Source organism: Lynx canadensis, chromosome B2, assembly GCF_007474595.2.
Source record: "Lynx canadensis isolate LIC74 chromosome B2, mLynCan4.pri.v2, whole genome shotgun sequence".
Classification (NCBI taxonomy): domain Eukaryota; kingdom Metazoa; phylum Chordata; class Mammalia; order Carnivora; family Felidae; genus Lynx; species Lynx canadensis.
In genome coordinates, this window is record NC_044307.1 from 68,382,893 (window position 1) to 68,410,866 (window position 27,974).

Consider the following 27,974-nt stretch of genomic DNA (forward strand, 5'->3'; position numbering starts at 1 on the left):
TCATATGAGGACTTTAAGAGAAAAAACAGGTGAACATAATGGAAGGGAAACAAAAATGATATAAAAACAGGGAGGGAGACAAAACATAAGAGACCCATAAATGTGGAGAACAAACTGAGGGTTACTAGAGGGGTTGTGGGAGGGGGGATGGGCTAAATGGGTAAGGGGCACTAAGGAATCTACTCCTGAAATCATTGTTGCACTATATGATAACTAATTTGGATATAAATTTAAAGAAATAATAAATTAAAAAATAAAATAAAATAAATTTATTCATTTAAAATAAAAAAAGTAAGCTGTTTCAAAAATGAAGTATAATAAAGATGTTTTACTGATACTGAAAAAAAAATAAACAAAGATGAATTCTAGATGGGTAAAATAATGCGAAAACAGGAAGGAAAAAAAAAGGACCAGAAGAAAATTTGAAAGAAAGTTTTCATAATCTAAAAGTGGCAAGGGCTTTCTAAATTTGATCCAAATCAGAAGCCATAAAAGATTGATGTCTGACTAATAATAGTAATAAGAAATTCTGCATAGCAAGAAATGCCAAAAGCAAAGTCAAAATAAAAATAATGGGGTGGGAAAAATACTTCATTTACAGCTCATATCACAGATAAAAAACTAATTCCTTTACTATATCAAGAGCTCTTATTAATCAATAAAAGACCAACAGTACAACAGCCAAAACAGGCAAAGGCTAGAAACAGACTAGTCACAGAAAAGGATATACAAATACCTCTAAAAAACATTTGAAAAGATACTCAACCTCAATCAGAAGAGAAATGTAACTTAAAACTACAAGGAAATACCCATTTCACCTTTTGGACTGGCAAAGGAAGTAAAACACCCAATCAGCAACATGTTAATACACTGTGTTGGCAAAAGTGTGAGAAAACAGACCTAGGCAATTAAACAAAATCTACCACAGACGTATATATCTTTTGACTCAGCAGTTCCGACTGTTGGGGACTATGACCAAGAGAAATACTCTCACATGTGTGATAAGATGTGTGTGTAACGTATTCATGCAGCATTGATTGTCACAGCAAAAGACTGGGTATAGTTTAAATGCCCACCAACAGGGGACTGCACTAAGCCACATACCCAACTACCTACTGTACCCTCCACAGTCATTAAAAAGAATGTAAAATCTCCATATGTTCTAATAGGAAAAGATTTCCAAGTCATATTTGATATCTGTCAAGGGTCAGTTACAGAACAGTGTACATAGTATCTTCCATTTGTATATAAAAAAAAGAAAATATATATACTTGTGTACATTATACCTTTTTCTAGCTCTTCAACCACATTTGTAAATTATTCATTCAAATGTTTAAATAAAATATTCTAAGGGGTGCCTGGGTGGCTCAGTCAGTTGGGCGTCCGACTTCAGCTCAGGTCACGATCTCGCGGTCGGTGAGTTCGAGCCCCGCGTCAGGCTCTGGGCTGATGGGTCAGAGCCTGGAGCCTGCTTCCGATTCTATGTCTCCCTCTCTCTCTGTCCCTCCCCCATTCATGCTCTGTCTCTCTCTGTCTCAAAAATAAATAAACGTTAAAAAAATTTTTTTTAATAAAATATTCTAAGTTAACTAGACTTATTGTGATGATCACTTATAATACATATGAATATCAAATCATTATGTTCTACACCTGAAATTACCTATGTTATATGACAATTATACCTCAACAAAAAAAGGACAGATAATAAAATTGTTTTAAATCACACAAAAATTATTTTTAACATCAATTTTTTAAATATATAAAGTTACCCCTAGAATTATTTTATGTTTGGCCTGATTTTTGGATTTACTAAATCAGAGCATGACTCCATCCATACACTTATAAATTACAACATGATTCCTGAACATGTAATTACAATAAGACTCCACCACTTTGGAAGAGATACAAGAATGACACTCTATCAAAATACAAAAATCTCTGAACACCTGGACAGAACAGAAGTCCTCTCCCATAAAGCCATTGAAAAAACATGTGAGCAAGTTATAACAAGTAATGGAATAGCTTTTAAGCATTAGCCTAATAGTAGGTATTTGTATGGAGAATTGCTTTCTTTGCCTAATGACCCTCACTTGATGTGGAAATGGCATTAAAAATAAAGTAGTACAAAAATCAATGAATAGAATCAATGTATAGCTTTCATCAGTTTGAAACATGTGAAATATTAGTGCCTTTTCCTTCAGATCATTTGCATAATACACAATGAAAGAGGAGACTCTCAACACTATTTAACACAGGAAACGTTCAAAAGCTACAGACATGTCAGTATGGTGGGACCACAGATGGGAGGCACGCAGTGAAAGATGAGGCTGGAGTGGTGAGTAGGTGCCAGTCCATGAAAGCCTCTCAGAGCAATAGGGAGCCTCTCAATATTTTAAGCAGAGGAAAGACTTGATTGATTTGTATTTTAAAAAGCAGACTCTGGGGGCGCCTGGGTGGCGCAGTCGGTTAAGCGTCCGACTTCAGCCAGGTCACGATCTCGCGGTACGTGAGTTCGAGCCCCGCGTCAGGCTCTGGGCTGATGGCTCAGAGCCTGGAGCCTGCTTCCGATTCTGTGTCTCCCTCTCTCTCTGCCCCTCGCCCGTTCATGCTCTGTCTCTCTCTGTCCCAAAAATAAATAAACGTTGAAAAAAAAAATTAAAAAAAATAAAAAGCAGACTCTGGCTGTGATACGGAGAATGATGGGTGACAAGACCACAGGAAGGGAAAATCAGTTAGGAGGCTACGGCAACAAACCACGTGAAAGGTAGTGAGCGTGCCTGAAGTGAAGCAAGGGCAGTGGAGATCATGTCTCTCCAGTTATTTGAGGTCAGGGACCCTATGCTTATTCTTTCCCTCGCATTCCCTCCACTACCTAGTCAGCATTCCATAACTGCTTTCAATTATTCCTTGGTCAGTTGAATCAACTATCATATGGTGGTAGATAATCAATAGGAATGACCAGATTGTTGATCCACTCTTCACTGCACATAGATAAAAGTGTGGTATGTGTGATCATTGTGTGTGACAGTGAACCCCAGAGGGAAATGGGATCTTATCCACCTGCATGTTGCCTCACAGGTGAAGAAGGTAAATATCCTTACCCAATATCCCTTCCCACTTGAGCAATTATAGCTCCAAAGAGAAAGAAAGGAAGTGCAAAGGTTAGAGTTTCCTGTGTGCAACTCTTCAGTGACCCTGGAAGTGTCTCCCTGTCAGGATGTGTAAGTTTGTTTTTTTTTTCCAGGAAATGTCTTTGCCCAGGTATTTTGCAGTCAGCATACCTGGCACTTCAAGCTGACATGTTACGCCACATGCACCTATAAACAAGTCAGATATTGCAAAGAAAACAAACACTTAGGGCTCAAGCTGTGTATTCAACTGTGCACTCAAATGACTGTCTTTAGTAAACGCCACACCAGGAATTAACATTCCATTAAAGAAAACAAGATACGTGCATTTTGGTGGTTTCAGAACATAGTTCACTTTACACATTGCTTTGAGGTTAAGAAAAAAAATTGTTAATTAAAAAATTATATATACAGCCAAATGTGCACACTCATATATAGCATTTATCACATACAGTATCTATTTTTATCACATACGAAATTTTTTTCACTAGTCCAAACTGACAGGTACTACAATATGCCATCTCAGGAAAGATCCATTTAAGGTTCAGAAACAGTAACACCACTGTTCAAGGGACACTCATTTTCATTGGTACAAGTTGGTTTTGAGCCCATCAGACCATTTTTTGCATCTGCTTAGGAACATACAAACCCCTGGTTTATTGCTGGTTTTCCTCACAAATTAGCTATTCCCCACAGAGCCATGGACCTGCAAATGTGCTTTTATTATTATAACTTTGAAAAGGCAGGAGTAGAGCAGAGTCGGCTAAAATTTGCGCACATTGTTTTTTGTTTCCTTTCAGACCCTTGATCAGGAAATGCTTAATGTGGGAGTAAGTATTGTTAGAGATTAATGGCTGCTATTCAAAAGGTCAATAAAAGTTCTTTCCTGCCAATACAAATGTATACATTGTCGAAGCACAAGACGGTATCCACAGATAGAATTATGTGTTAGCTGAAAAGACCAAGTGACAATGCTCTTTTTGAATCAGTTTATATACTTTCTTTCAGTTATGCACTAATATCACAGGGAAATGATTTCAAAATTTTTCATCAGCACCCTGCTTTCTCTCTTAAATACAGACAGTTTGGATAAAAGTATTTTTCTGTTGACAACCATGTGATGTGAGTCTCTGAGCCCATCATGTGTTTCGAGGCTAGTCTGTGACTAATTGACATGATGCCTATGAAGCCAAATTTCAAATCTCACGTGGGCCGATTACCTTTGCAAAGAAAAATATTCCACACTTTGTCTGCACTCTTAACCTTACCTGGCAAACCTAAGGATGCCTCAGGTCACAAGAGATTCAGAACAAGACCTTCATCACCACTGTATATGGAAAGGTCTCCTAAAGACCACTGGGGCTGAAACAAAGGAAGATCATGGGGAAGTGCCAAAAAAAGGGCCATTCTTTATCTACAAAGTCTTTGCCCAGTGACTTTGAGGAGTGTCCCTGGAACTGCTCAAAAGAGAGAAGGAAATAAAAAAAGAGGTAAAAGCTATCTCTGGAATTTAAAAACAACGTCAAGTTGCTAGCAGTTATAAGCAGTGCTTATACAGAAACATCTCAGTAACTTGGATACCATCAATTTAAACTCACCATGGTCTAGATATGCAGTTCTATATTTTAGTCTTTTTCGTTTTTGTTGTTAATGTTTATTTTTTAGAGAGAGAGCATGAGCAGGGGAGGGGCAGAAAGAGAGGGAGACAGAGGATCTGAAGCAGGCTCTGTACAGACAGCAGCAAGCCCAATATGGGGCTCGAACTCACGAACCATGAGATCATGACCTGAGCTAAAGTCAGACGCTCAACTGACAGAGCCACCCAGGTGCCCCTGTACTTTACTCTTAAAAACATTAATTTTTAAAAATTTATTTATTATTCGGGAAAGAGAGAGAGAGAGAGACAGCATGCATGGGGGAGGGGCAGTGTGAGAGGGACAAAGAGAACCCCAAACAGCCTCCATGATATCAGTGCAGAGCCTGATGTGGGGCTTGTTCCCACAAACTGTGAGATCATGACCTAGGCTGAAATCAAGAGTCGGTTGCTCAACCAACTGAGCCACCCAGGCACCTCTACTCTTAGAAACACTTAATAACTAGGGGCACCTGCGTGGCTCTGTTGGTTAAGCATCTGACTTCAGCTGAGGTCACAGTCTCATGGTTCATGAGTTCGAGTCCCACCTTTTGGGAGTTCAAGTTCTGTGTTGGGTTCTGCACTGACAGCTCAGAGCCTGGAGCCTCCTTCAGATTCTGTGTCTCCCTCTCTCTCTGCCCCTCCCCTGCTCATGTTCTGTTTCTCTCTCTCTCTCTCTTAAAAATAAATAAAACGTTTTTTTAATAAAACATTTTTTAAAAACATTTAACAACTATAAAAATATTTTATGTGGTTTAACAGTGTAAATCAGAAGAATACACCTAACTTAAAGTGAAGATTTTACTTTGCTTTTCAATGTTTTCAATCACCCATTAAGCAATGGCATTTGCATTAGTCACAACTGGATTCATTACAAGTGATTCTATGGTTCAGTTTGTTATAATCCTACTGAGAAGCATGAAAAGAAAGCAAGATGCAGGCAAAGAGATAAGGCAGTCTACTAAAAGGAACCCAACCATCAATTTGTGATTTAGAGACCAAAAAGTTATCCCAAGTTGTATATTTCAAAATTTATTGTTTTGTATGGAAAAAGTTTGTTGGCAAATAATAGACACTTCTTTTTTTTTTTTTTTTTTAATTTTTTTTTTCAACGTTTATTTATTTTTGGGACAGAGAGAGACAGAGCATGAACGGGGGAGGAGCAGAGAGAGAGGGAGACACAGAATCGGAAGCAGGCTCCAGGCTCTGAGCCATCAGCCCAGAGCCCGACGCGGGGCTCGAACTCACGGACCGCGAGATCGTGACCTGGCTGAAGTCGGACGCTTAACCGACTACCCACCCAGGCGCCCCTAGACACTTCTTATCTGTAGATTAGGTTTCTGTTTCCAGCAAGTTTGCTCTTCCATTTGAATTACAAAAACAATAGTAGTATATTATTTTTCTGGCATACGATAGGCACAGGCTTTGGAGTCAGCAAGGTATAGTACATCTTACTAGGGCATTCTTGAGGGAGTTCACTTAAACCATCTAAGCTTCTATTCACTCATCTAACTTTTTAGGGCTATTGTGATCATTAAATAAAATAATGAAGATGCTGGTATATAGTAGGTAGCACAGGAAGGACACATGGGCAATATAGACGTAATTATTTTTCCTTTGCGATTTCATTGTCATTTATTTGTTTTTTTAACTTTGAATTATGGGAGAGTTTTAAACATAAACCCAAGTGAACAAACAAGTATAATGAACCACCTACATACCTCCTCACATACTTTTTGTGAGGAGGAGAGGCTGGAAACTTTAGAGGAAATTTTAAAGGAAACTCCAGACATCTATCTTATCATTTCACTCAACAACAAAGAGATTATGATGACAGTGTTTTCAGGGTAGGGCACAATCTGGTCCCTGGTTGAGAGAGAGTTCTGCCACTAATATTGGCTTAACACCTCCAATGAGAAAATACATGAAGTCATGCAGGGGGTAAAATACCATGGCAGGTAGAAAATAAAGTCAAAATTTTCACTGTCACCTGATGTTTCCTTGAAACAGCCTCACTCTTGGTCACTATCCTGAAGGTCAATCTACATTTTTAATGTGCAGTACCTTTAGAAACAAAGTGGCAATCCACTTTTTTGTTTTATTAAAAAAAAAAAACATTTTATTAACCAACTGGAACTACAAAATAATTTCCAAAAAAGCACTTATCAAGTGTTTCAGAGATAAAGTCTGTCCTCTAGGAATTTGTAACGTAAATAGTTCTTAAAAAGAAAAACATAGACAAATTTTTTGAGGAGTTTTGCTTCAAGTAGTCAAACGAGATAGAAAATGATGATGATAAATTTACCTCTGTAAGAATATAAGTACCTGAATAGGGCAGAGGGAGAGAAGGGGAGTAGGTATGGAGTCAGAAGATTTTTAAAAGGAGGTCCTATATATGCCATGTCCAGATCCCTGGGGGACGGAGACCTTGCTGACAATAATTCCCTGTCTAAAGAGCCCCAGGAGCTTTGATCAGTCTCAATTTTTTTGTGTGGAAGGTTTCCAGGCCTCCTACAAGCTGGTGATAAAGACCATAGAAGAGCTTGTAGGGAGAGGAGAGAAGGAGATTGGGGATGAGAGGAGGAAAGGTAAAGCATATGCATCTTAGTCTGGGAAGGGGGTAGGGTCAAGTCAGCAGAATTGGCTTTGATAAAAACTTTGGGGATAGAAAGATGTTGAGAAGACCTAATTTCCTAAGTAAAATCGAAGATCAAAGTGTCTGTGGGGGGATAAAGGGAACAAGGATAGGACGGGAATTATGAAAGAAGTGTGTATCTAACATTGATAAACCTGTTTAAGTGTCTCCTTCCAAAAATAAAACACAACTAAACAAAAGCCTTCCCCACCCCTTACTCTTCCCTCAAATCCAGCCCTGCCATCATTCTGTATCCACAAACGTCTCAAGAGCAAAGTTGCCCAAGCACTTCTGGACATCAGCAATCTGATATCAACACTCACCATTCCTTTGAAACTGTACCTTTCAAATGCCAACTCAATAAATGGCCTGTTCTCAGTTTTCATCCTCAAGCTTTTCAGCAGCACTGAGAACTATAAATGTCTTCTTATTGAGATTCTCTATTCCATTGCATCCATGGTACATTGTGGTTCTCATCTGTCTTCCTTTCCCTTTCCCTTTGTCCTCTACTCCTCTTTGGCCAGTTCTTTTCTCTTTCCCCACCTTTACCACCAGGTGTTCTCTGTGTTTGGACTTGAATTTTTTCTTTTATTCTCTATTCCTAGTCTCCTCAGATGAGTGCCATGTCTGTTCCTCCATATCCGTGCTATTGATATGGTAGCTACATGTGGCTATCTAAATTTAAATTATTATTAAATATAATTTAAAATTCAGTTCCTCAGCCAAAGTGGCCATATTTCAAGTGCTTACAAGCCACACGTGGCTAGTGTCTACTATACAGGAAAACACAGATACAGAACATTTCCTTCTGCATAGAAAATTCCTTTAGACCCACAGCTCTAGATCTTACCTCTCCCCCTGAGTTAAGATCTTCATCCCTGGCAATATTCTACCTGACAACTTTCCTAGAAGTCCTAGAATCACAAATTCATTATGCCTCAAATCCTACTCCATTTAACATATATTTCTCATAATGGTTATCTGTATAAACTCTAATTTTACTTTTAAAAGGCTCCATGTAATAAGACCACATGCCCAAATAATTAGGAAATATTTACATAAGTAAATTGAATATTTAGGTCATTTTCATTGAGAAAAATATAAACTAGAGCCATTTAGGGGGGGAATTTCCATCTTTTACATAGTACCTCTATAGTATTTTCCCATGTTTAGAGTTTCATAAAATAGTAAATAGATTTATTTATGGGACACTTTCTCTATTATATATTAATATATTTTTATACATTTCTCAGTAAAACCAAGGTTTTCCCCCATAATGTCAATGAGTACGCTATTCTCACCATAGAGAAATCGACTTTGTGATTCTATTAGAAGAACTAAAAATATTCTGCCTCAACAATGAAAATCAGACGCCAGTGGTCTCTGCCAAAATACTGACAATACTACTGGACACATGAGATTCTGAGGCATCATATTCAACAAAGAATGAGATCTGGTCTTGATTTTAATCAGAAAGCAACCTGTCTTCTTTGCTGCCTCCTAAACTTAGCAAAGACATACCATTCTCAGCATGCTGACCATTTTGGTGGTGTGAGGTTTCACTGGGCAGCCTCGCTCAGGGTGACCTCAGCCTAAGATTCTAAAGATGGAGTGTATTAAGTGCAGGTGAGTCATCAATTTAAAAAGCCATGCAGAGTAACTAAAAGCCTCATTCTTTAGAGGCACAGAGATTCCACAGAAGGCCTTAGCATGTGACAAATGGAGCTCACTTAGGAAAAGAAAAGCCATCTCCAAAGAAAAAAGTGATAAATGGTACCCCCGTAGGATAAACCTATTGTGCTTGGTGGCACTAGGTAATTCCATCTGAACTGGTTATCACCATCCCCAATGGAGTTATGACATCTCTTGTTAAAGATGACAGAAAAGCAGAATCATAGTATTGTAGTAGGATTTAAATTGTAAATATTTGGGACCATTCCTCTTAATTCAATAGCATTATTTATACTGTGATACTTATACTTTCTCTATATAGTTCAAAGTCTTTTTTAGACATTAAAAAAATTAATCTTATGGCTGCCTCATAGGTATTAAGGTATAGGTATTAAGACATTCCAAGATTAATTAGCACTTACCAATAAACTAACCAATGATATGTCTAGCCCTTTTCTAGGTATAATGAGGCATACAAAAGAAGCAGAGACACAACACTTTCTCTCAAGTTATTTCAGACAATAGAGATAAGTAAATACATAAAACACTCAGGGAATGTGTATTTATGGGATGCTATGATTTACGCTTATACCACAATAACGTGAGATTTCAGGACAGGAAAAAGACAAAGGAGATAAGCCTGTGGCGGTCCCTAAAAGAAATATGGTAGGGGGTTGGAGGAGGAATGAATAGGCAGACCACAGAGGATTTTTAGGGCAGTGAAAATAATCTATATAATACTACAATAGTGGGTACGTGTCAGCACACATTTGTCCAAACCCATAGAACACACAACACCAAGAGTGAACCCTAATGTAAACTATGGATTTTGGGTGAGAATGATATGTCAATGTAGGTTCATCAGTTGTAACAAACGTACCACTCTGGTGAGGGATGTTGATAATGGTGAGACCGTACACATATGGGGGTAGAGGGTATATAGGAAATCTCTGTACCTTCCTCTCAATTTTGCTGTGATCCTAAAACTGCTCTTAAAAAATAAAGTCTTTATTAAAAAAAAAAGAGAAAGGACATACTGACTAGTACATGAGGGAGGTATGGATGGAACAAGGACAAATACATATACTGAATCTTCCTAAAGAGCCCCAATATTTGTCTTGTAAGTACTCTCAAGGTAGGAGAAATATAAAGAAACATAAGGGGAAAAAAAAAACACTGGAATGGGGATAATGTTTGAGATTCTCTGTGCATGTGTATATGTCAGGTTGGGGAAGAATGTAGAGACTGCCTGATTGGATAGGAATGGTCATGTTAGGGAATATCAAAAATGAATGGCAATAGCTAAGGGGGAGTCACTTAGTAAATAGCTTCTGTAGGCCAGTCTGAGCAATGCAGACATAAATCTGAAAGAGTCTAGAGACCTCTTGTAAATTCCTAAGCAACAGAATGACATGATCAGAGAAACACTTGAGAAAATGTAGGTTGGCAGCAGCTATATGCTGACACTCAGCCCCAAACTCTCTGTATTTATTGTGATACAGACATGTTCTTCATCCCAAATCCTACCATCAGCCTTGGAGATTTCAACATTCATGGGGGAGATTTAGCTAATGTCCTAACTCTATTATTCCTTGTCTCATGAATTCTGATTGCCTACACTTCCACTCCCAGGCCCATACATTAGGTAACACTGCACAACACAGAAAACTTAAGTGCAAATGGCCCAACTTCAAGTCTTTCCAGCCCTCTCATGCTTGGCCTCCCAAGCTCGTTCCTCCCCTTATCTCTTCCTTGCTGGACACCGTCTCACCAACACATATTACTTTCTTCTACCTTTGTCTTTCCACTATACCTACTCAGATGACTGCAACCCTAGATCCAGTGCTATAAAATATATCTCTCCTTTTACACTCCAGCTTCTAAACAAACCAGTGGGGGAGCCTGGGTGGTTCAGTTGGTTAAGCATCTGATTTCGGCTTAGGTCATGATGTCATGGTTCATGGGTTCGAGCCCCATGTCAGGTTTTGCACTGGTGGTGTGGAGCCTGCTTTGGATTCTCTGTCTCCCTCTCTCCTTGCCCCTCCCCTGCTCATTCCCTCTCTCTCTCTCTCTCTCTCTCTCTCTCTCTGTGTCTCTCCCTCTCTCAAAAATAAACATTAAAAAAAATGTCACTGCAAACACATGGATTCTGCTGCCTAAATCCTAAACTTCACCTATCAATGCTCCTATCTGTCCACAATCACCTTTCTCTAACATTCCCCTTAGCAGTGATTCGGCATTTCTGTAATTATCCTTAAGACCGCCACTTGGCCCAGCTCTCCCCATTTTCAGCAGAACATAACTTTGTCTTTTCTTTGCTGAGAAAGTTGAGGCTTTCAGGAGAGCTCCCTCAACTGCTCACCCCTCCACTACAAACATTATCTTCATCCCCATTCATTCTTTCTCCTCCCTCTGTCACAGAAGATAAAGGTAGTCCCTCTTTTTCAAAGGCAAACCCAAGATCAACACCCAAACCATACCTTTTATTCCCTCCCTCCTGCTTCCTCCAAGACTCTGCTTCATCAAAAATCCTTGTTCTTTCCTATATCATTGACCTCACTCCTTTCTGGTCTTAATATCCTTTAACCTATTAACACATACTCTCTTTCATCATTAGAAACCCTCCACTGATCTGAGTTTCCCACTAGCTACTATCCTGTCTTTCTTCTACTTTCTTATCCAAAGTTATCCACTCATTAACATCTGTATTCACTGAGTATAGTAATCACAACAACTCCAGAAAGGAGGAAGTATATGTCTTATACAGACAGTAAACTGAGACCCAAAGTCAACACTAATAAGATCAACTACCAAAATTTTGGGGTTCTACAACACTCCCCCATAAGACTTGGCATTCATACTGTTCTAGCCTCCCCTACTTTTTAATAACCTTATGTTTCACTTAAAGCCGAAAGTAGAGAAAAGCAACATAGTGATTTCAAAGCAGGAGGTCAACAATATACACTAAGGGCTTACTCTGTGTCAGATAAATAATTTACAGGTATGCCAAAAAAAAGGGGGGGGGGGAATTTCACTTTTTTGACTATGTCCAAAAAAACCCCCACAAAATTCTGATGAACTGTTACCAAAAATAAAAACAAAAGATTTTCTAAATTCTTAGATTTTCAACAGAACATGTTATTCTATTTGTTTAACTTCCCTTCATTTCTCAAACCACTGAAAATAGATTTAAACTCACTAAAACGGCTCTGGCAAATGCTCCCTATAATCTCCAGATCCACAAACCCAAAGAACACCCTTTAGTCATATACAACTGAATTTTCTGCTGATTTGACTGACATAATCTCTCTCTTCTTTAATCTTGATTCCCTTGACTTCCGCATCACTCCACTTTCCTGGGATCCTCACTCCTTCTGACTGGGTTTTTTAATGTTTATTTATTTTTGAGAGAGAGAGAAAGAGAGAGAGAGAGAGAGGTCATATGGGGGAAAGGCAGGGGATGGGGGTTGGACAGAGGATCCAAAGCAGGCTCCAAGTTGATAGTAGCAAGCCAGATGTAGGGTTGAACTCATGAACCACAAGACCATTACCTGAGCTGAAGTTGGATGCTCAACTGACTGAGCCACCCAGGTGCCCCATCCTTCTATTGTTTTTATTTACATGTCTTATTTGTAGTATACAAATTCAGGTGTAATTTTACCTCCACCAAACACTTCTCCACTGAAGGAAGACAATTTACTGATGAACATAACCCATACTTTCCTGCCCATTCTGTGTTTGAATTTGTTCATGTTGGTCCCTACTCATCTCTACCTGTCCAAGAGTACCAATTCTTCATGGTCCAATTCTTTAGCAAAGCTTTCATTCATCTCCTGAGATTTTCTTTAGCTCCTTTGTACTCCTATAATTTTCATTGTAATTATCCTATAGAATGTTCATTCCTACATATTCTCATTTATACTACCAGGTCAGGAGCTCTTTCTTCATGATGGCTATAGTACCCAGTGCCTAAAACCATGCTTGGCACATAGTAGGAGCTCATCATATTTTAGCTTCACATATTATTATTCATCATCTTTGCATTACTCAGATCTCTAGAACAGTAATATTTCTTAAATATTGTAAAATCAATTTAGAATTAATGAACTGATGCCCTAAGAATAAATGAACTCTCTTAGTAATAAAGAAGAACAGGTACAGGGCTCATCTCCAGTAGATGGTAGAAAGGTAAAGAAAAACTAATCAACAATATTAAAGAAAATGATTAGGAACTCCAAAAAGGAGAGAATAGAGAAAACTTCTAGTAATTCACAGGCATATTCTCTATTTTGTAAGTATATTTGAAATATAACACCTTCTTCTGCCAGTCACATGGGACAAAGGTAGATTTTTCAAAGTGCAGATGATTCTGTCTCTTGACTCAGCCTGGCAAACACCAAAGCCAAATGGAATGGTGGTGCATTATCTAGTTGTGTTATCTAGATTTCTCCGAACCTCCTTTTGCATAGGTAAAAGAGAACTAACTATAAGAACAAAGGGAAAAATGATGAAAACTTTTCAGAGGTTGTTTTTCTAAAATGTATTCAAGTGGATACATCAAGGAAATTTACTATATAAAATAGCTAAATGTTTTTTGCATCAAGAAAAGATTTAATTAGTATCCTATTTTTGAATCATTTTACAAGAATAACCTTCTGCCAAAGTTTTCTGTGTTATGGCTTTTTGATGTGAGTAGCATTTCCTTTGAACTTTTGTCGTTTTTAGTACAGCCAATTCAACTGGCTTCTTTAAAGTGCTGTTTTTGGACAAATACAAGGGGAAATTAATCATAGTGCCCAAGTGATAGCCTGGGTATACTATTTCATTATTTTCAGTTTAGTCTGGAAAATATGTAACCAGTTTTTCACCCAGAGAGTAAAAATGTTCCAATTTATTAGAAAGTACTTGTTATTGGAAGTAGTCAGTGAGAGAAGAATAATAATGGAAACCATTCCCAGCTACTTCTATGCAGGCAATATTGGCCAGCTATTGTGCTGAAATGACAGGCTTGCATCTGCTAAGGTGTGGCTTGAAAAGCCTGGAAGATGTACCTCTCCAAAACATGGGTCATGGCATCACCAGTTCTAGATAAGACTCCTTAAAATGCCAAAATCCCTGAAAAGGGCAACTCCATCTCTAATACACATCAAGAGTGCACTGCAAGAGTTACTGGATACCTGGACTGGCAAAGAAAACAGCAAACTTGCAAATTTTTCAAAGAGCCAATGCTAACAATAAAGGTCATGCTGTTTTAATGTTGGCTAAACAAATTCCCATAGATCACACAACAGATTCCAAAGACGGCAGACCACTGGTACCAGAAAACACACCTAATTGTTTATAATGTCCAAAACCCTGGATATCAAGATGGAGAGAATACAAGAGATGAATACAAGAGTGAATTGCCATCTCCTCCTTGTCCCCAAGTCACTTCCAAGGTACTTCTCCTAAAGGCAGACTTGATCTTGGTCTATCTCCCTAATGTTACAAGCCCCTTTTTTCTGTGTGTCACTCTACTTCTTTTGACAAATAGTTCCAGTCTCTCCAAGGCTAAGCTGCTGCACAGCCCTTCTAGTGAATATGAAGCCTCTCAAAGTTGTGTAAGGCCCAGACCATGGCCATGTGGCACCCTTGCCCTTTGCCATTTTTCTCAAGATCCAGATCACACCAAACTTCAAGGCTCAGATCATACTCTACCACCTGGATGTGAAAGAAACCGTCCTCAATTTCTCTTACATAAAAAATGGTTTGGGCCCTGGAGTTCACACTGGAAGACTACTTGAAAGAAATTCTCAAGATGAAGAATAAATATAAAGGTCTTGTATCTTACCCTTGAACATCCCCAAGTGTAAATAATATAATGAGAGGAAGATTGAACTGAGAGACAAGGAATTTGGAAATAAGCAAATGTTAACTAAATTGCTATGCAACTTTGAGAAAGTCACATAATTTGTCAGAGTATCAGTTTCACATTTTTAATATAAATGAGGTGAATAGACTCCTCAAAGGTGCCTATTGGCCCCAATATCTTATATAATCTTGGAACAGTAGCTCCAGCCATTCCATAAAGGGAGAGTAACGGGTGGCCTTTCGAAGGTCTGGAAGACAACTCGCTAAATGTCCAGCTGAATGGCATAGAGGCCTGAGCTGAAGGTAACTTACCTCTCAAGGCATATCCCTGCCTCTATTCACAGCACCAGAACTTTACATAGATTTTTTTCTTATCTCTAGTCTGGCAAACCTGGCACACAGCTGCCACATTTGCACCAGCCCGCTCATATTTGCTAATGCCAACTGCCTTCCACTCTTAGCTACAGCACACACGCCCTCTCACATGACAATGCTAATAAAGGACAGGTTTCTGCTACAAGAACATAGATCTACAGCTCTAAATACAGGAACACTCTCATTTTAAACAAACCTAATATTTCAAAATCTGCATTTACAAGTACATACACTTACATATATATGTGTGTGCATAGAAATATATAGGGGGATAGATTATTTGCTTTGCAAATGAATTCACCATGAAATTTCTTAAAATACCAGGTCCTTCATTTCTCTTTTCTTTCACTGCCTCCTCCACATATATCTTACACTTTTTACTTATTTCTTGCTGTTCAGGAATATATCTATTATGTAAGGTAAAGTATCCAGTATTTATAAAGTTAAATGGAGAGCAAAATGCATTTCTTTGGCACCTTCTGGCTAATTTCCTTAATGTTCTGGGTATGTGGGCTTATATTTTGCATGCTTAGGCTCTGAAACCATATCTGGCAACACCATGAGTATAAAGGCCACAGGAATCTTAAATACCTTCCAGAGTCCACTATAACAGCCTTCTATAGAAATTAGAATCTGGAAGAGCCACAGGCTTCAAACAAGTCACCATGCTTGGCGAGAAGGGAGCTGATGACATTGCATTGTGAAAATTTCCAAGACAACTATTGTACCTTTCACTCAGGTCAATATCTGTCGATTGAGGGCATCTTAAAAAGTTAGACTAATATATTCTGCCTCCTTACACAATAAATGTTAATAGACAAAACAATCATCTTTCTGGGAGTGGTGAAGCTATTTCTAGTAATGGTGGTATTCTGGAAAATCTCATCTTTCCCGGTGAAATGTAAATGTGATTTTTCTCAGCCCATAAATGATAAGTTCAATTGTGTTTGTTTCTTTGTTTAAAATTTGAGTTTTGTATGTTTTCTATTTCTCTTTTCCCCAGGGGTTTCCTTATCTGTGTGCACACACAGATGAGAACAGGAACAGATAGGCTAGCCCACCCTAGTTTAGGGTAAGTTGCAAATAATATCCCTGATGCAAATAGCACCAAACAAAGGTTTCTTCTCATGCAATTGTTAGCATTCCCCTCAAGGCTCATACAGGCTAAGAGTCTAAAAAAAACAAAAAGGAAAACAGCAACTTCACTCTTAAGTCATTTTCTCCTCCAAAAAAAAAAAAAGTTTTTCCCCCCATTTTCAGAAACACAACTGTCCAGAGCTCAGAAACTCAAAAGAATCTCAACTCTCTCTTGGATCCCTAAAAGCATACATTTAAGGGGGACCTGGTTTATGGCAGCTACAGAAGCGTGGTGAGGATGGCAGTGGAAAGAGCACTGGACCAGAATCAGGAGGACTAAGATGAGATCTGGACAAACCATTAACCCTTCTGGGCCTCAACTTCCTCCTCATAAAATATAGATAATAATATCCACATTTTTGTTGAAATCAAATGAGATAATAGACTTTAAAGTGTTTTGTGAAAATATTACATGTTCACAATACCACGCTCTGCTCATTTGTGTGCATCTCAACTCCTGTGATGGTGTAGCAAATTAAACCTGAAAGTTACGAAAAAATAAAAAAGAGTAAGGCTGGTTTAAACAAAGCTTTTTCTTTCACTCTCTTTCTCCTTCTCTCTTTGCCTGTATCTCTTTATCTCCCTTTTAATCTGCCTTTTAGAAAAAAGCAAAAGTAATCATTGATCTAAACTCCGCCCTCTAATAATCATGACTTTTCTATAGTTTTCAACCACAGTCAATGGCTAAATTAGATAACCTCACTGGTTACTAAGGACAGGATCCTGTGTTCATCATATTATGAAGAAATTGTCTGCTGCTAGAGAAGCTGGAAGTTGGAATCGACATCTATTCATTGATTCATTGATTCATTCATTCATTCATTCCACAAATATTTATTTGGTACAAACTTGTGGCAGGGATTTTGAAATTAATAAGAAAAACATAGCCCCTTTCCCTAGGAAGTTCACAGTCCAGTGAGGGAGATGGATTCATAGTCTCTCACTTTTATAGCTTAGGAACTAGAGACACATAGTTGAGAAAATTTGACTCTACCTGCAACTCTCCTTCCATTATACTGAGTAGCTGTATAAGGTCTTCTTTGGATAACTCCAAGGATTTCTTATTCTTTCGCTCGCTTTCTCCAGATGGTTTTAGGTGTCGTTTGACAGTTCCTGAGGCCATGACATCATCCTCCTTTCTGTTTGATTTATTCTTCTTTTTTGCATCTTCTGAGAAACTTTTATCATCAGCATTGCTGATGATAGAGGACTTGGGGCAGGAGAGATGCCCATTGGATGAACTTTCACCACCCTGGTTTCGGGATCTCATTCCCACCTACAGCACATGAAAAAAGAGAAGATGTTTTTACTACCAGTGAAAATTATTTTTGTCTAACTACTTAGAAAATTTTAGCAGCTTCATAACATCACTAATAAGTAAAAACCAAAAGATCAGTCCCAGTTAGCTTCCTTATAGCTTTAATGAATGTCATTAAAATCATCAGGAAAAGGCTTTGATAGTCTTCAGGAAAAAGTGAAAATGTGATTCTAACCTGACAAACATCTCAAGCCAAGCAGTTAAGGTCAACATCAAGAGTGCTAAGTCATATTGATAGTATATATCTTTGATATGATGGATAAAAATGGTAATTTACCATTGTGGTCTTCCTCCCCAGAAACATTACCCAAGTCAATGAGAAAAACATCAGGCAGACCCCAATTGAAAGACATTCTACAAAACTGCTGAGCAGTAATCTTTAAAACGATCAAGGTCATCAAAAACACAGCAAGTCTGGGGTACCTGGGTGTCTCAGTTGGTAGAGCATGCAACTCTTGATAGGGTCGTGAGTCGAGCCCCACATAGGGTATGGAGCCTACTTTAAAAAAATACACACACACAGAAAATCTGAAAAACTGTCACAGCCAACAGAAACCTAAGGACACATGACGGCTAAATGCAATATGGCACCCTAGGTGGGACTCTGGAACAGAAAAAAGACATTATCAAGAAAAACTGAGGAAAATGAATAAAGCATGGGCTTTAGTCAATAATAACGTATCAAAAAATAATAATGTATCAATATTGGTTCATAAATTATAATAAATGTACCATAGTAGTGTAAGATGTTTACTACAGAGAAAACTGGGTATGGGATATATTGGAACCCTCAGTATTATGTTTGCAATAGTTCTTTGAATCAAAAGGTGTTATAAAATAAAACATGAATTTTTAAAAAAGTGATTCTATGGCTAAAATTAACAGCACAGGCAACAACAGATGTTATTATACCATATGTTAACTAACTTGGATTTATATATTAAAAATATATAAGTAAATAGATAGATAGATAGATAGATAGATAGATAGATAGATAGATAGATAGATTGTGGTTTGGGGGGAAAATAAAATAAAATAAAAAGTGATTCTAAATTAAGTCTATCAGAAAATTCAAACATCAAACCCTGCCAGGAACCAGCTGGATGTCACAATGTACAGAAAAATCCACATGGGGTGGAGGGAACTTAAAATGGAGAGAGGAAAAGGGAAATTCAAAGGGAAGAGGGTGGTGTTGTTTTTAGTGATATGGAATTTTGTTTTTCCATAACCTCTTTTTCAAAATCAGGGGTTTGTTTTGTTTTGTTCTTTTTTGTGCCATTTATAGTAATAAGAATAAGAGCACAAAGAATTGGAGAAAACAGATCAATTTCAAAATAAAAAAAATAAATTGTTTTAGGTAAAATAAAGAAAAAAGGTAAAGCAGCAGGTAACTACTCCCGTGGGTAGCACATTTGGGTCTTTCCATTATGAATGCTTTCCAGATTCTCTGTCAGTCTCTGAGCAAAAGAACTTGACCGACAGGTATGTTACAAACAAACAAAATGAACTCAAAGCCTAGGACTCAAAGTGCAGGAAAGAGAGCTCTAATATCCAGGGGGCTGTACTACAAAATTTGCCTAAACCCTCAAATATAGTAGCTTAGCACATGCACTTATTTAAAACTTATAGTATAAATAGTCCTTCCCTTAAACAGCTAAGCAGCAGGATTTTCATTACTCATTCCAGATAAAATAGAGACCTGTTTTCTGAAAGTTAATTTCCTTTATGAACCCAACCATACTGAAGAAACCAAGGAAAGCTTTTCAAAACACTAGTTTATAATAGAAAAATAAATATAGTGTGATGTTTCCTTTCAGATAGTGCATATTCAATTCTCCCAACAAATCTTGAAATCTACATTCATGCTCCTTTTTTAAACTGAACTCTTGGGGCGCCTGGGTGGCGCAGTCGGTTAAGTGTCCGACTTCAGCCAGGTCACGATCTCGCGGTCCGTGAGTTCGAGCCCCGCGTCAGGCTCTGGGCTGATGGCTCAGAGCCTGGAGCCTGTTTCCAATTCTGTGTCTCCCTCTCTCTGCCCCTCCCCTGTTCATGCTCTGTCTCTCTCTGTCCCAAAAATAAATAAAAACGTTGAAAAAAAAAAATTTAAACTGAACTCTTATAACCAAATGGACCCTGGTGTGTGTGTGTGTGTGTGTGTGTGTGTGTGTGTGTGTGTGAACTTTCTAAAGCACCCTGAATTTGAACAATATAAACTGAAGAAATGGTTCTTAACACTGGCACCCTACTTTCTGATTCACTCAGTGATTGGTTCTTGAAATTTTAGAGCATCTTTTGTGTTTCCTGGTGAAGAAAGAATAGATGTCTCTTTGTAATGGAAGCCAGAGCACTTCGGCGCAGACCTACTAGCTTCACCACAGTTTGTGGGCAGAGAGGACTGACTTAATCTCCCAGCCAAAAAAAAAAAAAAAAAAAAAAGAGAGAGAGATAATGAATAGAAAGTTTTGAAGGGGAACAAAATACGCTTCTTTGGCATATCAATTATTTAAGAAATGTTAGACACAGGTTAAGCTCTGAAAACTGAGAAGTTACCCTTTTGTAAGAAACATTAAATTGATAAGGGAAATCTCCATTTGTAAGGGTGTCTCCCTGTCTGTACCAAGAAGAGAAGGATGACTAAATTCCTAGAAAATCTTCTCAGTAGAGAAAGTAAGGACTTAAATCTGCACACTTTACCCTTACTCACGGTGCTTTTCCTGGTAACCTCCCAGGAGGTAACCTCTCACCCCCAAATCTTCTTTTGTCTTTAGCTGAGGACATATTAAGGTGATGGCTTGAGACTTTCTCTCCCATGTATAGAAAAGGTATACATGTTACTAAACTTCTGTTTGTTTTTTTTCCTATTAATTTGTCTTTTTGTTATAGGAGTATATCAGCCAAGAACCTAAAAGCGTAGAGGGAAAATTGCCCAACAATTGCAAATTTAAGTTTTTACCTGCTATACAACATAACTAAGACACATGGGCTTCCCAAACTAAATTGTGACTCCCTACAACTCTATACCACATGTGAATTCCTTTTATCTGAAATAATTTTCTCTATAAAATCTTAAGGCTCTTTGGGATGGTGCATCCGATATTGATTTGACAACGTCAATTTAGATGATGCATTGATAAAAAATTCCAGACAATAGCTCCCAAAGCACAGGAAGTAAGGTGGTGATGTTTTAAATTTTATCATACATGGCCTTAACCATACACAGCATTTATATTTGACTGTAGCATGTGTTGGTGTCTTATTTCCCTGGACTTTTTATATCTTTTGTAGGATGTACAGCATTTGGGTATTCCCAAATTAGGACAAATGCCTAATTATCTATGTTATATGCATTTACTCAACCATATTTACAAATATACAGAAAGTGACTTTTACTTATTAAAACTATCTTTATATTTAGTATTTTCTAAAAAATTTCAGTCTGACATTTTGAAATAAACTATATTGTAGTATTAATAGATTTTACAGAATTAATGGAATTATATTCATTAATTTTGATTATAGAAATAATCAGTTACAGAACTTACTACTTTTACACAAAAACCACATATTTTAGAATTATCTAATTATTTTATATCACTAATCAGCTCAAAATCTTGAGTTACCTATTCTCTTCCATATTATTTCACTTTGATTAAAAATAAAAATCTCACGTGCTAGACCACGATGTTAATTCTGTATTAGCAAATATTTTTCCTCTGTGATACTGAAATTTCACTTTAATTGCTTTTCCTTTGATATGTGCACATGGATTTTAGCCCTTTCTTAGTGATCCAAATAGGGTCTACTGTTTTTATCTCCACAGCAAAGTCAGTAGTCAGCACCTATCCTATCTCAAGAATGTAAAAGCACTCAGAGATAAAAAACTAGAAATGTTTTAGGAAGGAAGTAGACACCATATACAAAAGAGAAAAACATAATCTATCAATAGTTTAACCAAGTCCGCCATCAATAATGTTCACTTTGTTTATTTTACTTATTTATTTTTAAATTTTTTTATACACTTATTTATTTTTGAGAGACATAGTGAGACAGAGAACGAGCAGGGGAGGGACAGAGAGAGAAGGATACACAGAATTCAAAGCAGGCTCCAGGCTCTGAGCTGTCAGCACAGAGCCCGATGCAGAGCTTGAACCCACGAACCGTGAGATCATGACCTCAGCCGAAGTCGGACACTTAACCGACTGAGCCACCCAGGCACCCCACTTATTTATTTTTAAAGTTTACTTATTTTTTTTAGTAATCTCTACACCTGATGTGGCGCTTGAACTCATGACCCCAAGATCAAGAGTTTCATGCTCTTCCAATTGAGCCAGCCAGGCACCCCAATAATGTCCACTTTAAACTATTTTATTTTGTAGGTAGAAAATGTCAAGACAATAATGACTTCCATGTATCACATTTAGTGACAGTCATGCTCTTCCTTATTCTAACAGCTCTCACATATGTTTAAGTGCTACACAGTGTGCTAAGCATTTTACATATGGCATTTCATTTAGATTAACATTCACATAAACCCTGGGGAGGTAGGTGTTATTATTCTCAGTTTTATAGATATGCCACTGAGGTTGAAAGAGATTAAATATCTTTTTTCTGGATCACTCAACTACTCTTAGTGAATAGAAGAGCTGGGATTTGAACCCAGGTCTTATTCTATATACCTACTCACTATATGGCTTTCCTCCAAGTTCTTAAACACATGCAAATTTGTAGGCATCAGGGAATGCCCTGTAAATCAGATGATCCAGAAAAATTTTCAAATGCTTACTAAGGTAATGCTTTTCACTTCACATTATAGAGTTGGAGAAATCCATTCATCTTCCACAGACACTCATGCAAAACTCACACCAGCAATTGAAATTAGTTTGCTAAGCGAAAACACTTTTGCTAAAATCATAAACTGCTGCAGAACTTGTGAAATGATGAATCATTTTTAAACCTTCCCAAGAAGCAACCTGGCTAAATATTAAGGATACAGGTTATGAAAACAGGATGTGAAGTCTGAACAGGGATCATTTGTGTTAAAAGCCCCGGAGCCGAACAATAGTAAACATTTAATCAGAATTGGCCAAATCCTGCCCATTGTGTTTACAGAAATATCAGGTAGGTAACAGAAAAGGCATCTGGCACGCTGTAGGCTCTCAATAGTTGGTTGAATGGCTGCCAGTTTGGGACATATAGACAACAAAATTTCTGAAAGAAGCCAAAAATACTTTTGCTTCACCCCAGTACACATCCTTTGAAGAAAGTTCTCCTTAAGTAAAAGGTATAAACTGAAACTTCACATCAGATTTGTAACCATCCCGCCCTTTTTAATGAATCAATGTTATCTGGGGCACAAATTCCTCTTTTAATAAGTAAATTATCTTAACACAGTTCAAGAAATACACTTACTTTTCCTTTCATAGTAATTAGTCAGCAATACTTTGCATGGAATTTGCTGACTAGGGTGTGAAAAGAAATACCAAATATCATTTCAAACCTTCCTCTTTTATCTATGGCCATCCCTCTTCTTCGTCCCCCGCCCCCCATTATATTGGGCAATCACCAGGGCATACTGTCAGATGAATAATATCCTAGGAATCAGAAAATGTTTATAAAGACTTTAAGCCATTTATGCTGAAGTAACAAGTATTTCTAGAGCATTTGAACAAGGAAAAAACAAACAAAAATGTCTACAGCAATGAAATACCCATTCTAGTGCCTACCTTCATGAGCTTCTGCAAGTCTTGACCCTGAATTTTCCTCTTCCCTTTTCTCACTCTTGCTCTTGCCTCCTTTCAGATTTGTCTTTTCATGTTACGATTCAACCTTGGCTGCAATACTCCCCATCCCTACCACCAAGAGAATTTTTTTTCTGTATAAATTAGGTTTTGGCATATTTCCTATGCTTCTCATGTATCCAGCCTCTGTCTGTTTCTGTTTTTATTTTATCTATATACTTTTCCAAGAACTTACCTAGTGCATAGGGTGAGATGTCACAATAATTTTATTCATACAATTTCTATTTTTAAATTATTTTATAGAATTATAAAGAAAAATTATAGTACATAGTAAAAAGGAAAGCACACATTTACAGAAAAGCCTACTTTTTACAGTGTGGCCTGGCAAAAGTCTTGCTGTAAGTGGGGCCTCCAGAACATTAGCATGGAACTGTCCTGGTTCTTTCTGTTGGACATAAATGACAATATCCCAAATGCCCAAAACTAAAGGCAAAAGAAAACATCTGTTCTAGTTTTATGTGAATTTTAAAATGTAAAAGACCCATCAAATCAACTAGTTTATTCTCTACCAATGCCAGAGTACTCCCTCTGCATATCTTATTTACTTGGTTAAGTCTAATTATAACTAGCTCAACTCATAAAATGTTCAAACATTTCTCATGAGATGATCATTCATTCTAGTGACACAAACTGTTCACAAGTGTTCCTAAGTTTACTCTTAAATTTCCTTTATGATTTTCTTTCATTTTCTTCATCCTATTTAGAAACAAGTCATGTTAAATGATTTTTCACTGCCCATTATCTATACTCATAAAATCTTCAAAATAACCAAGGTTTTTTGTTTAAGTAAGGCATTTTCATTCTACTAAGACAGATATATCCAGACCAACTGAAAATTCTTCTACATAATGCCACAAAATGTTAGAATTCAAGAAAGGGGATTCTCTTGGAGTCATTGCAGTGATGTTGTTATCAAAAGTTCAAGGAAAATTTTATAACTGTAGCAAAATATTATTCTACCCTAGCCTAAAACCATGGTGAAATATTTTATAGATTTCTGTTTAATATCCTTCAAGGAAGATAAAAGCAAACCTGAAAAAAGTTTCCAGAAAAAAAATAATAAAATAATAGATCAGGGAACTGCCATGAAATAAATATTTCATAATTGGATACTTGAGTCTAAATGAATGTACAATGTGAGGGTTTTAAAACTTTGAATGCAAAATAGGATGACCTGCCTTGCCAACTGTCAGTTCACCTCTTTATACTTACTTCTATTATCCTAACAAGTTTGGGGTTTGCTGTTGTTGTTCTTTTCACTTCCTTCACAGAAATAAGGATACTGTCAAGGCGCTTGGGTGACTCAGTCGGTTAAGCCTCCAACTTCGGTTCAGGTCATGACCTCATGGCTTGTGGGTTCGAGCCCCGCATCAAGCTCTGTGCTGACAGCTAAGAGCCTGGAGTCTGCTTCAGCTCCCCTCTCTCTGTGTCTCCCCTCTCTCTCTGCCCCTCCCATGTTCATGTGTCTATCTCTCTCTCTGTGTCTCTCTCTCTCTGTCTTTGCCTCTCTCTCTCTCTCTCTCAGAAATAAACATTAAAAAAAGAAAAAAGAAAAGAAAAAAAAAAGAAATAAGGGTACTGTCAATTGTATAAAAGAGAAAAGCATTTAACTATCTAGAAATATACTATTTTATAAAGAAACGATGACATAATGACATCACATTTTTCTGGCATTTTCAACATTAATGACTCATTCTTGAACCTCAAATACATTTTAAGTATTTTTACATTTATAATACTTATTATTGTAATTCTCATGTCACTGTTCTACTAGACATAGTATATAATACATAGTCATTGATTACCAAGAAAGAATAAGGCCTAAAATGTAAGAGATTAAGACAACGCTTTGGTTTTCTGGTTAATTTTCCTTATATTCTTTCTACTCGAGCCCTACAGTTTTTTCAGACATTTTAACAGTACCTATGGCCTCTAAAAAGTGTTACTATTTAGTTTAATTAAAATTGCTAAACATTGGTTTTATCATGTGACAAAGAGAACATCTCTGGAAAATTACCAGACTCCTGCTTAGCTGGAACCAGAATTCCTTCCTGCATTTCATCACTCCTGGAACGGTCCAGCCCCAGAATAGTATAAGAATCAGTCATTTCCCTTCCACTAACAAAAGATCTATCTGTAGACAGAAAGACAAATACCTTAGACTATATCTCAGCAGTCTATAGTTGATGAATTGTTCTTAGATATTACGTCTATTCACAGAAATAATAACTGACATTTACTAAAGAGCTTATTATGGTCTCAGCATTGGGCTAACTACCTGACATATATAGCATCATTTCATGAAATTCTGATAACAATCCATAAAGCAGGTACTATAATTATTCCCCCTATAAAGATAAGGAAAATGAGGCTTAGAGAGATTTAGACATTTGCCCAAAATAACATGGCCAAGTACCTGGGAAAGCCTGAGCTAGAATGCAAGCCTGCTTGGATTCTCCTTATGCAGGGGGAAATCTGAATGGAAGCTTTTCCCATCATACCGGGACTACCGCAATACAAATGAATCCATAGCCACACTGTTATGGAACTGAAAGTTCAGTCTCAGGGTATTAACATCCACTAAATACTCCCAAACAACAATAATTAATTCAGAATCCTACTGTTCCAGCGGATATTTTTCTCTAAGTTCTACTGGTGTCATACCTTATTCTTAAGACCACATTCTCTTCCCCCACTGCTCCCCTTATGCTGCCTCTACTTCTCAGTGCTTGAGGTTTTCAACAAAGCTGAAGAGGAACTTTGCCCTTGCACCGTTGACTTCTAATTTTTTGAATTGAAAAAGTAACTAAGACTCCAGGAGCATGACAATTGTTTTACGACTGGATATGAATCAAAAAGATTTGTTTAATTAGGCAAATTTAAAAAAATTCTAGTTTGCTCAGTTGATTGCTTTAGTAAGCCAACTAACTGGACAAGTTTTCTCTTAGAAAAAAATGCCTTTCTGCAGCAACTATTCGTAAATAATTTTATTGCATTTGCAAGAAATGTGAGGCAAATCACAACTGCTGGTCAATGTCAACAAGATGGGTTAACTTCCACGAGGAGAAACACATGCAGTGGTCTGGACATCACTGCTTCGTGCTACCAAGGGAGAAGACGAAATACTGCATGGATCGCCCCATCTGTGTGCCTATGATGACTTCATGTGTTCTAATTGCCTGCCCATATGTCAATTGTATTCAGGTGTCCTTTAAATGCCTTTTCTTTTCAGTCTCTAGACCATTTCTTAACATAAAAGAGCAAATTAAAATCTGTTGTAATGTAGTGAGTCATGGGTTGTGTCTGTTTTGAACTCTTCCTGACTTCTGTCTTTTCTAATTACCCCTGAACATCCCTCATCTTGGGCTAGATCAGAGTATAGGGAGCCTAAATTGAAAACAGAGCACAGCTACTTTATACACCAAGCAAGAAAAAAGTAAAAGATATTTCTGTTGAATCACATTCTATGAATGCAACAGAAGCCACGTAATTGTCAGAGATATTTATCTGATGTTTACAGCTTCTTATCAGTCTGATACTGTGTGAGGAGACTATGAATTTTACATCAATCATCCAATCTTCATAAAGCTTGGTTTCCATGTGAATGCAAAGGCTGGTAAAAAGAGTAAATAGAACTTTGTGATTAGCTAATTATGATGCATCAGGAATCTAACCCATAGAAAATGTCATGCTACCATAATACACAAGTTTCAGACACTGTGTGGGCAGGAAGTATGTAAGAAAATGAGTCACCACCTTTTGGAATAATGGCCCCAAACCACTTCTTTTTCTCCACCTTCCAGCCGTGCTACCTCAGCATACCCCAATCCCACAGAGGACCTTAAGGGGTCCCACGACCTCATACAGCAACATCCTTAGCATGTGTTTTCCTAACATGCTGAGTACTCCTGGAGATGTTTGTCATTAGCCCTAAGGAATCAATAAAGCCATGTCCCCAGTGCTAACCCCACATTCACTTATTCCGTAACCCTGGATAAGCTACCTCACTTCTCCAACTGGTAGCTTTCCTATCTGTAAAATGAGGATAATAATGTTTGTTCTACCCACTACGTATATGTGAAATCATAATGCCTATTCTACTCTGTATGTATGTGAGAATATTTACTAGCGGTAGTAATGCAGGAAGTATTCATCTGAGGCAGATTAACTACTGAGATCATCCAACACCTCTCAACACCCCCATTTAGCTACCACCAGAGACAGGCACTTTACTTTCAGCTGTGGTTGTCTAGCACAGGAGTCAGCCACTTTTACTGTAAAGAAGTAAATATTAAATATTTGGGATTTTGCAGGCCTTTTGGTTTCTGTTGCATTTACTCAATTCTGCTGTAGCCACAGACAATACATCAACAGATGGGTGTGGCCACCTTTGACCCCTAGCCTCTAGTTTGCCAACCCCGATTAGACT

At 37.6% G+C, this 27,974-nt stretch overlaps 1 protein-coding gene across 3 annotated transcripts in view; it reads right to left on the bottom strand.

Moving 5' to 3' along the window:
• FILIP1 (filamin A interacting protein 1) overlaps window positions 1–27,974 on the bottom strand; it is a 187,536-nt gene that overhangs the window by 90,075 nt on the left and 69,487 nt on the right. For all 3 annotated transcript variants that reach the window (XM_030315859.1, XM_030315858.1, XM_030315856.1), the window contains exon 2: window positions 17,424–17,705. In XM_030315859.1, coding sequence (XP_030171719.1) covers window positions 17,424–17,699 — 276 coding nt within the window. In that variant the 5' untranslated portion in view covers window positions 17,700–17,705. The remainder of the gene's footprint in view (window positions 1–17,423; window positions 17,706–27,974) is intronic.